Source organism: Limulus polyphemus, unplaced genomic scaffold (genome assembly GCF_000517525.1).
Source record: "Limulus polyphemus unplaced genomic scaffold, Limulus_polyphemus-2.1.2 Scaffold250, whole genome shotgun sequence".
NCBI lineage: Eukaryota > Metazoa > Arthropoda > Merostomata > Xiphosura > Limulidae > Limulus > Limulus polyphemus.
Genome location: NW_013665860.1, coordinates 576,624 through 588,457, shown reverse-complemented (window position 1 = coordinate 588,457; position 11,834 = coordinate 576,624). Strand labels below are relative to the sequence as shown.

Genomic DNA, 11,834 nt, shown 5'->3' with positions numbered 1-11,834 from the left:
TTATAATTTTAAAATTATAAGATCAAGTTTATGTTCAAGTTCTTACCTTGAAATATACGATTGCGGTTAAACTTACATTGTTTTAATTAAGGTTAAACATTCCCCCGTCATTTGACGGGTATTTCAGCTTGTGTCATATAAAGAAAAGTGGTGATATGGAGCTTATTTTACTGGTTTAACGAATAGTAATTATATAATTTCTCTAAGGTGAAATTTGTGAATATAGTGATATAAGGTTTTTATAACAATATTGTGTGAAAAGGAATGATATACAGATATTTTTCAGGTGGAAGGTGATAGTAACAAAGTTTATGTAATTCGTTACAACGCAGTATATTTATTGAATAAATTAAAGCAGTTTCACATGATCAACTAAGTCACAGAGAACGATAAGACCAGGATATTACCTCTAGTTATTACGTTTATTCTCTCAAAATCCTCGAAACAACAATCTATTTGTTATTTCAGAGATGCTAGTGATTTTCCTTTTCATTAATCTTTTGAGGAACATTAACGAGAATTACCTCTACTCAAATACACTTTTTTTTCCATTTCCTGATTAGGAGAGGCTAAGAGTAACCATTCTCCAATAACGTGTAATACATATTTATGCAACTCTCTCTCTCTATGTTCTTCTATAAGTAGTATAATCAACTAATGATAGTAAAAGGATCATTCCCACAACTCTGTTATTTCAGAGACGCGAGTATATTCGTTTTTATAATTTTGACGTACAGCTGTTAGTAAATGACTCTTTCTTGTAAACCCTTGATTCCAAAACAGCATAATGAACAACTATTATCAGCCAACAAGAACGACAGGTACATTTTACAGTTCTACGTGTAATATTTTCATACATCTTACATCAGAGCATTTGACCAACGAACGATAATTCAACATTTTCTGGTCTCCTGCCAGATACACAAGAATATATATAATATAGCAGCTAGGTGTGATATATGAAACCGCGCTTACTCTACGCACAAATAAAGAAACTAACAGGGCGTAGTAAACACTGTAATGTTCACCCCAATAATCATATGACAAACAAGTTAAAAGTTGCTCTACCCGATATATTTTTCACTAATCGTTCCATTTACTTCTTGCGTTGAACAGGATCCAGTACTTCCAGTAAAACGTGGGAATTCTATACACACAACGATAAACATGGCGAATACTCGGAGATTTCTTCTCAAAGCAGCATCTGACATTCTGCTAGGAATATGTAAAGTAAACATTAGTTTGAAATTTACTTTAATTATTTACATGTTATATGATAGTTACAATGTATAATAATTTACTATACTTCCATATCCAATGTTTTCTAAGTCCACTTATTCAATATAACAAACTTTATTTCATTCAATAATTACACTTTAAGGAGCAAAATAACATAAGACAATTTATGGAGCAAGCGATCTTATTTCATACGTTCTCTTCACAGAAGATATAACATCATCTTAATCAGGGTATTTGACACGTCTTCTCGTCTTAAGTAAATGTAAACGATTAAACAATAAAGCCACAGTTACCCGTGAAGAAGCCCTTTCTAGAGAACTACAATGGTCATTAATTCAATTATCAAAGCAGACCTAAGTATGGGAAAGGACAGCGTTTAAGTCAAACTACTCCTGTTTGAAAGACACCTAGCCAAATATTCCCTTCTTATTATATTGTGGGAAAAAAACGCAACCTGCTTGTTAATTTGCATATAACTGTTAAATGTAGGCGTTCTTAAACAATTGCGACTGCACGTTAAGAGATTGATGGTGAAAGACTAAAGCTTCAAGGTTTTTTTCTCAGGTATACGTTCAAGTTTTCGTTCAGTGCAAGTCCAATAATTTTATGTCGTTTTAAAATGAGCCAGCGTACACCGAAATATGTGTAAAATCTTATCTTTCCTCCAAGCAGTAACACAATACACCCTTGCTGTCAGATGCAATTTAAAGTTTTCCGAATAAAGACTACACTACTCTCACTTATAAGCTATTTGTATAGAAGTATATCTCCTAGTATACGTATGTCATTAGTCATTTACTTAGACATAACAAGTTAAACATGCTTCCCTTCTAGACATCGAGTATGCGGTGTTTTTCAAGTTTTACCTTTTCAAAGTTATGATTAATGTGTACATCGTGGCAGCCCCAAGCCGCTGTTTTACTGTCTTTTTCATCAAACAACTCTATATAGATTGTAGCTCTATGTGGGAGGCCGTAGGTACCATTTGTACACCTTCCAAGGACCCATTATAAAACTAATATACATTGTATCAAATCAATAGCAGAATTTACTTTTGACAGTTTGTATTACGTGTGCTAACTCAGACACGTGGATGCGTTGATTGGCGTAACTCACTCATGTGTCGAGCTACGCGTTTTGATCTTTATACAAATGTGTTAATTTGAATTGTTAAGAGAAAATACGTTACAATCAATACCTTAAGGGTTAATCTTTTTATCTCGTTTCGTTTATGGAGAGGTTCCGGGTTCGACTTCGACCTCAGGAAATAAACACGCACAAATAAATCTTATTACTACAGGAAAGTTTTTCTTGAATTTTGTAGCATCGGAGTTGAACCCAAGATTTCTCGCACACCAAGAGAATTAATTTTCTACCAATTAAGCTAAAGAGTTAACACATTAGCCTTTCCAAATAAGGCACTTTTTAACAATTCCACCATTTCTTAAGGAAGACTCATAATGAAACAACATAAAAAATGGCCAACAATTCCAGAAGAATGTTTGTTTTTATTAGCTGACGTTTCGACTAATACAGAAAAAAATATTCTGGAGTTATAAGTCTTTTTTGTGTTGTTTTATGACTTGTTAATAGCTCGAATTAAAGCACGAGATCCACACTGAAAACTAAAACACAGCTTAAAATACTTAAACGCCAGTGCATCGTCTGTAATAATTGCTCATATCTAAACTGTTGTTGTTTTTTTTCGAGAATATCTAACTTTTAAACGTCTTTTTATTCAGCACCTTTTTCTTCATCTCCATGCCGCCTTTTTTATTTTTGTATTCTCACTCCCACTTCTTCCTGTTTTCTCTTTCCTCATTCTCGTTCTATTTTTTATTTCTTATTATATATTTTTCTTATTTTTATGCCACTTTTTATGTCCTTTCCAGTGTTTTCTTTTTTGTCTTTTCTCCTACTCTTTATCGCTTCTAATTTTCGTTATTTCGTCTTAATTATTCTTTTTCGGTCTTTTCTGTCGCTTTCTTACGGTTCTAAGTTATTTTCTTCTTTCTCTGCCCCTATTTCTTATTTTACTTTCTCAACATTCTTTTCTTTATATATATCATTGTAATATCTCCTAATATCAATTTTATGCTCGTTTCTCTGTCACTTTTTCCTTCTTCTCTCCCCATTGACACATTACAATTCGGTATTAAAAGTAAAACATATTTTTTATGATATCTAATAGGATTTTGTAGCTTGGTGTCTAAATTGTAGCATAAAATAATTACTATTAAGTTCTTAGGCATGTAAATTGTTTCGAATATGGCAAGTACCTCTATAAAGCAATGGGCTATCTGTGCTGTGCCCACCACGGCTATCGAAACCCGATTTTTAGCGTTATAAGCCCTCAAACATACCGCTGAGCCTCCGGAAAACACAAAATTAGGAAACAAAATAGTCGCGAATAACTGTTATGAAAATATTTTTAAATATTTATTCAAAAAGCTGATGACATCCTCTTTGTTTTTATTTAAACATAAAGATAAAAACATTGAAATTAAGACACGTAATTGGAACCCTTGAATTTTGAAAAAATAAATATAAATATGTAAATACTTGTAATATCCAGGTGTAATATTACCTTGATTTTTTCTGTCACTCTCAGTTCGATTGTATCTCTCTTTTTCCAATTCCTCCGCAAGGGACTCTGGAAAACAAGAACAATTACAATCATATATATTGTTCTGTTGGTAAATCATATATATTGTTCTGTTGATAAATCATATAGATTGTTTTGTTGGTAAATCATATATATTGTTTTGTTGGTCAATCATATAGATTGTTCTGTTGGTAAATCATATATATTGTTTTGTTGGTAAATCATATATATTGTTTTGTTGATAAATCATATATATTGTTTTGTTGATAAATCATATAAATAGTTCTGTTGGTAAATTATATAGATAGTTGTGTTGATAAACCATATAGTTTGTTCTGTTGACAAATCATATAGATTGTTATGTTGACAAATCATATAGATTGTTATGTTGGTAAACTGAGTGTGAAAGGAGATATAGATAAATACGTTTCATAGTTCATCACTATAAATCTATATATATTTGCATGCAATGCTAAACAGATACTTTGATACACAACATTAAATGGATATACGGCACGACTTGATATTAAAGACATTTTAATGAGAAATAGTTTTCCACCCTCTTCAGGTAAACAACAGTATAAACAAATTCACAGTAATAAAAGTAAAAACAACAATTATTTACTTTTTGTCATTTCATTCCGGTCCCAGTAAGGGAGTTTGTGGGACAGCAGAGGGTTACGCCCTCTTTTTGAACAGGAATAGTATCCAAATTGTAGAAATCTTTATCGAGGTATGGACGGTCAGGTGAAAAAATCTTTAATCGATGTAGGAGAGACGATACTGAAGAAACAAGTAAGACAAATAGAAGAGGACATTAAGTGTAGGATTACAAGTCAAATATGCAAAAACGTAACAACTGTGAGTGAGAAAATTTAATTATTTCAGATGGATAGATATGAGATGGTAGAAGTTACAGTGGAACAGCATCAAAATTTGGTTCATCCACTAGTGGTAAGAAATATCTGATACATGATAAGGAGAGGTTCAATACGAATGAGCTACCAGTGTGAACTTACAAACTCAGCAAGTCCGCGAGGATAATATTATTGTTAATGAAAAACAGTTGTATGTATTATTGACGAAGTTTGTGAAGTTGGGAAATGGTGAGAGGAAAGGTGATACAGTTGTATGTATTATTGACGAAGTTTGTGAAGTTGGGAAATGGTGAGAGGAAAGGTGATACAGTTGTATGTATTATTGACGAAGTTTGTGAAGTTGGGAAATGGTGAGAGGAAAGGTGATACAGTTGTATGTATTATTGACGAAGTTTGTGAAGTTGGGAAATGGTGAGAGGAAAGGTGATACAGTTGTATAGTTCTTTGGTGGAACTGGAAAAACGAATTCGAAAAGTCAATCTAAGAGTATGACGTTCCATAACTATTAGACGATCCTAATATGCAGAGGAAACAAACCAGTGCACTATGACCATAGGCAATAAGGATTTATAAGTATAATATAAAGGGGAAAATTCAATTTCCAATCAGCCATGCATGATATTGATTCTGCTGACAACTTTGGAACAGGTTGAAGTAAAGTTAGTTTTCCAGATGATATCTTGGTCAAAGTCAAAGATATTTGACAACATTTGAAATCTGAATGGGAAAATGATCAAAGTGAGCCTGAAGAGCATGGGTTACGACAAGGCTTAAATGGTTTTAGTTTTAGAGCTTCTCAGTGCAAGACGCCCAATTTTACACCACCGGAGAAAACTATTAACAGCCTTTTGAAGCACCCTGTTAAATGTGATTATGGTAGGGCAAGTAGCAAATATCACTGTGTCATCTGCTTACCGAGAAAGATGGAGAGGGTAGCTAAGTTGTAGAACATCTGCAACACAGAGTACATAAAGGTGATAAAACAGAACCTTGTGGAACACCTTCAGATATGTGGAAGGATCTATATAAAGTGTTCTCCAGTGATATAACAGTTCAATATATAAGCTACAAGTCGGACGTGAGTAATAAGTTGTTTTATCTAGCAAAATTTATAGATCAATCCACAGTGTCAAACGATATGTTTTCTCAAAGTCAAAAACAAGATGGGCGATTGGTATGAAAAGTATTGGTAGTAACATTAAACAACCTGAGGAGTTGGTCCAGGGTAGAAAGTTGAGACCAAATTCCAGCTTAAGAATTAGGCAGGAGGTTATTTTCGGAAATAAAACAGTGCAGCTGAGGAACTAAAATATGCTTAAATATCTCGCTGAAAACACTGGTAAGTTCATTAGTGAATGACGTTTATTGAGCTTAATAATTAAAAGGATTTTGGGGAGTTTCTACGAGTGAGGGTTAAATCCGGTGCGTAAAATAACGGTAAGTAGAGCGGCTAGCAGTTTGTTTGTTTGTTTGTTTTTGAATTTCGTGCAAAGCTACACGAGGGAAGGCAGCTAGTCATCACCACCCACCTCCAACTCTTGGGCTACTCTTTTACCAACGAATAGTGAGATTGACCGTCACATTATAACGCCCCCACGGCTGAAAGAGCGAGCACGTTTGGTGTGACGGGGATTCGAACCCGCGACCCTCAGATTGCGAGTCGAGCGCACTAACCACCTGGCCATGCCGGGCGCGGCTAGCAGTAAACAGAATGTGCGAGGATCATTCCGCAGATGAACCAACAATACTAAAACATCATTTACATATGCAATATAATATTACAAAGTTACGGTTTAGAAGCAGAAAGTTGGCGAATCATTAGAAATCAGTAGGCCTAAAATTTGTGATAAAGATCATGTAAGCTGCAAATATTTTCCGCATTCTTAATATGTCAATTTCGGATTCAAAATAGGAGGTAAGAAAAAACAGTTTTATCTTATTGGTTTCTAATGTTTCGCCAGCTTTCGGGATATAAAAACGTTAACTTTTGGAGTATTATAATATATACATATAAATGGCGTTTCAGTGAATCTTTTGTCTTTCATCTTTTAGCCTAACCAACGAGTTTTGGTATTGAACGAAAGGCCTCTCGGGCAGTGACTTGTGCGAGTTATAAGGTAGGTCTGAAATACTAAAACGTGCCTAGAAACTGAATGTCTGGAACAGCATACATTGTATTGTTAAGAGGAAACTACCGCGGCGGAATATGTGACAAAGCCAGTGAAATAAAAACAGAATTAAATAATAAATAGATAAAAATAAATAGTTGTAAAGGTAGAACGACACTTCAAAAGATATTTTGGCATCCACCTTATCTTTATGAATGTGCATCAAGGGATTCTTTTGTGTAACTCATTTATTATCACTGTGAGTATATTGATTGATTGATTTACACAACTAGAGGAGCTTAACACTGGCTAAAGCACAGGCTTTCCCTACCCTGATTATGGAGTCCAATCTCTGTACTTTGTCAGTGCGCAGTCCATCTAGCGTGGTACCGTCCCCAATACCGAACCACTGACCAAAAGGAGGAACAATTGCACCTATATTTTATTGACTATTTTTTCAGCAATTTATCTGTGATGTGGAGTAAAAATAATCTAAATTACAAACATTTCTAATTAATAATTATCAGACGATGGAACAAAATTTACTAACGTTTGTATAATAATTTGACCCAATGCAAACAAAGTGTAGTTACATGATACGGTAAAAGTTAATCCTTTAGGCTATTTTTCCCCACACCGAAGTTATATATATATATATATTACTTAAGACAGTAAAGAAAAGACATATACAAACAATGTTACCTATATACGTCTGCTTGAGACATTGGTGATACTAAAGGAAAGTTAACAGAAAACATCATAAACTAATCTTGGTTGGAAAAATAAAATAAAATTGGAAACCAGCATCACGCCCACCTAAAAATCACTTAAAACTTTAATCACTTAAAAACTGAGCTCTTTGAAAAGGGGAGAGCGGAGTAAGATGAAAAACAGGAAGAGGTTTAAAATAAAAGATAACCCAAGCCTACAAGAACGTGATTACATTTTTTTTCTCTGATCTTACTATCAGGTAACTAAAAAGAGAAAAATAAAACAATTCTATAGTTTTTATTTGGACCGATACGTGTATGTCCGTCAACATTTTGACATCTCTGGTTACTTACTTAACGGACAGACTACCATTTTATGGTTTCTTAAATCGTTTTACGTCAACCCATTTGTGTGTTGTCAGGCATGCAGGCCATTTTCCTGCAGTTGCCAGCTGACAAGACGAAATCCCATTAGTACTACTGTTAAAAGGATATCAAATAAGCTTTCTTCACATTAAGAATGGATTCCACATGCAGATGCTACTTCGACGGACCGCGCGAGACAAACGGGTAAAAAAGAAAGCGCTCAAGGTGCATAAATCAAATGATTTTGTAGCGCCACTATGCCATGAAGCAATCATCAGTAATACAAGCTGTTCGAGACAGCCATTACACTCCTAAACGGTTGAACCACAGAAATTAAAAATCACATTCTGGCTGAGAAATTCATAAATCACCCCATACATAAACAATTTTATACAGAAAATCTGAGGCAAATAAAAAGGAAAGGAAAAATGGACAACTACGAAAACACGCACATAAAAAAGATCATATACACGAGCATATCAGCACAGAAGGTGAATTGAGTATATGTTTATATACATGAGCTTCTAAACGGTACTAAAGTCAGATGGTAGGAATATTTGGGTAAAATTTCAACGTAAATAACACTTATTTGTACCTGATTATGCGACAAGATAGATTGATAATTTTTACAGGGATAAACTATTTAAATTGCTCTCCAGCTACTTCCTTAAGTACACTCTCGTAATATTTTCCATATATGACATAATAATCTAAAAACAAACTTCAAATAAAATTATGATCAAACATTTTTCACACACGATTACAGTACTTATGTTCGTCGTGAACCAAATGGCAAATAATTTACAAAATAAATAACCTCCAAGGAAGTAAAACAGTAAAACTCAGTTGAGAATCCAACAAATTATATCTCTTTTTACACTTAATCGTGAGAGTTTCTGTCAGCTATCTTACCGTTCAACAAACGTAGAGTTTCTGTCAGCTATCTTACCGTTCAACAAACGTAGAGTTTCTGTCAGCTATCTTACCGTTCAACAAACGTAGAGTTTCTGTCAGCTATCTTACCGTTCAACAAACGTAGAGTTTCTGTCAGCTATCTTACCGTTCAACAAACGTAGAGTTTCCGTTAGCTATCTTACCGTTCAACAAACGTAGAGTTTCTGTCAGCTATCTTACCGTTCAACAAACGTAGAGTTTCTGCGGAGGAAGTACGTAGAGCGTCCTCATAGTGTGTTCGTTTCTTAGCCTCGACTTCCAGTTGCACCTGAACTTTTCTTCGAGACCGTTTCTCTCTCCGTAACCGCTTCTGGTAAATTACTGAAAACAACAGAAATGTCGTTACACAAAGATTCTTCACGGAGAAATATTTATGAAAATGGTGCAGGAACTCAATTGTGTCGGATTAGTCCTTAGACGATTTTTCTTACTGAACGAATTTATTCACTCAAGTAGAGACAAGCAGTTCCAACAGATGTAGTTTTCGTTTCGGTTTTACATGTTACACATTTTTGTTTAAGTCTCATCTTATCATCCAGTTTTACATGTTACACATTTCTATTTAAGTCTCATCTTATCCACCAGTTTTACATGTTACACATTCCTGTTTAAGTCTTATCTTATCCACCGGTTTTACATGTTACACATTACTGTTTGAAAGTCTCGTCTTATCATCCAGTTTTATATGCGACACATTCCTGTTTAAGTCTTATCTTATCCACCGGTTTTACATGTTACACATTACTGTTTAAACGTTTCGTCTTATCATCCAGTTTTACATGTTACACATTTCTGTTTAAGTCTCATCTTGTCATCCAGTTTTACATGTTACACAGTCCTGTTTGAGTCTCGTCTTATCATCCGGTTTTACACGTTACACAGTTCTATTTAAGTCTCATCTTATCCACCGGTTTTACATGTTACACATTCCTGTTTAAGTCTTATCTTATCCACCGGTTTTACATGTTACACATTACTGTTTAAAAGTCTCGTCTTATCACCCAGTTTTATATGCGACACATTTCTATTTAAAAGTTTCGTCTTATCATCCTGTTTTACACGTTACACATTTTTATTTAACTCTCATCTTGTCATCCAGTTTTACATGTTACACAGTCCTGTTCAAGTCTCGTCTTATCATCCGATTTTACACGTTACACATTTCTATTTAAGTCTTATCTTATCCACCGGTTTTACATGTTACACATTACTGTTTAAAAGTCTCGTCTTATCATCCAGTTTTATATGCGACACATTTCTATTTAAAAGTTTCGTCTTATCATCCAGTTTTACACGTTACACATTCTTATTTAAGTCTCATCTTATCATCAAGGTTTTTCTATCTCCTTTGGCTGAAATACTGCCAGTTTTAATGAATATGCTGACTTATATTATATTTTAGTATATTTATTGGCTTTGTATAATTTTGTATATCTTTGTATAATTTCATTTCAAGCTGATGTCTCTAAACAAATGTTCTCTTTTAGTACATTTCTTGACATGTATTTTCAGTATGCAAGTTTGTTGACAGTTTGGCTTATAATACATCTTTATTTTGTTCCCTGAGTTATGTTGTTAATAAAATGTTTTTGCTTTACATATTAATTACTTTACATCTAAATTTTTCTCATGGACATTCTCGGACATTAGTCCTTACAAGAACAGTAATTTTAAACAATGTGCTATGCTCTGTACATTAAAACTATACTTGTATTTAAAGAGTGTATCATATATATACGTATACATAAAAACTAAATACCTTACATAGGGACACTTATCTTCTGTACTTGAAGGTTTTACACAATACAAGTATGGGCTATTATATATGGATAATACGTAATAGAAAAAGCAACTACGTGTATATTAAAAACTACTGTGTATATATTGGATTTATGTAGTTGGCGTATTTGTGATCAGACGTTCTTGATTATTACGTGTATATAGAGTAAATACCTCGTAAAATACACTTTGTATTATTTGCACGTAGATTAACTTTGTTTTTAAAGTCTGTGCTCCCTTAGCATTAAAACAATTCCCTTTACATACATAGAACAATCTCTTCAAATATATACTGTAATAGCTTATACACCCGTTCAACGCATGTGGAAGCATAGGGGACTTCGGGGGTAGAATAGAGCAGTAAAATACAAACGCCGAACCCTCTATTCACTTTCCGAGGGATCCTAAGTGCACATACCACGTTTGGTGACAATCGGTCCAGCAGTTCGCCAATTATGAGCAAACACAACACACGGAGAAGACATAGGGACCTCAGGGGTGATATCCGAACACCGATCTATCTGTGTCACTCCCCAGGGGTTCTAGGAATACCTGCCAGTTTCTGTGACAATCGGTCCAGCAGTTTGCCAGTTATAAGCGTACTTTTGTCAAATAATTGTTAAGATGTGCAACAGACAGGAATATCTTCAGTCAGGTATGACACTGATATGCATAATCACGGATTTTTTTGTCTATGTCTGTATTTCAAGTTTATTAAAGAATTACACTGATTTGATATTTTGATAATTTAATATATGCTTTACATTGTTTTCAAGCATAATACATAAATGTAAAAACTCCAAGAGACTAGTTCTATGCAACCACATTTCTTTATTGTTGTTTTTAAGAAAGGTGAAGTTTTTGAAATGCCTCCAATGAATATTGTTAATTTAAGCATATATCACTTCATCTACCCACTAGGAATTATGAAACGAAGTTTCACAATGACTTTTAAGGTCCGGCATGGCCAGATGGTTAGGGCGCTCGACTCGCAATCTGTGGGTCGCGGGTTCGAATCCTACTCACACCAAACATGCTCGCCCTTTCAGCCGCGGGGGCGTTATAAAGTGGCAATCAATCCCACTATTCGTTGGTAAAAGAGTAGCTTAAGCGTTGGCGGTGGGTGGTAATGACTAGCTGCATTTCCTCTAGTCTTATACTGCTAAATTAGGGACGGCTAGCGCAGACAGCCCTT

General features: G+C 34.4%; 1 protein-coding gene across 2 annotated transcripts in view; it reads right to left on the bottom strand.

The window, feature by feature from the left end:
• Nucleotides 1–599: 599 nt before the first annotated feature.
• Nucleotides 600–11,834, bottom strand: part of LOC106478797 (dachshund homolog 1-like) — a 118,531-nt gene continuing 107,296 nt past the window's right edge. For both annotated transcript variants that reach the window (XM_022382456.1, XM_022382457.1), the window contains exons 8-10: nt 9,041–9,181; nt 3,827–3,892; nt 600–1,212 (exon numbers count right to left, since the gene is read on the bottom strand). In XM_022382456.1, the coding sequence (XP_022238164.1) occupies nt 1,193–1,212; nt 3,827–3,892; nt 9,041–9,181 (227 nt within the window). In that variant the 3' untranslated portion in view covers nt 600–1,192. The remainder of the gene's footprint in view (nt 1,213–3,826; nt 3,893–9,040; nt 9,182–11,834) is intronic.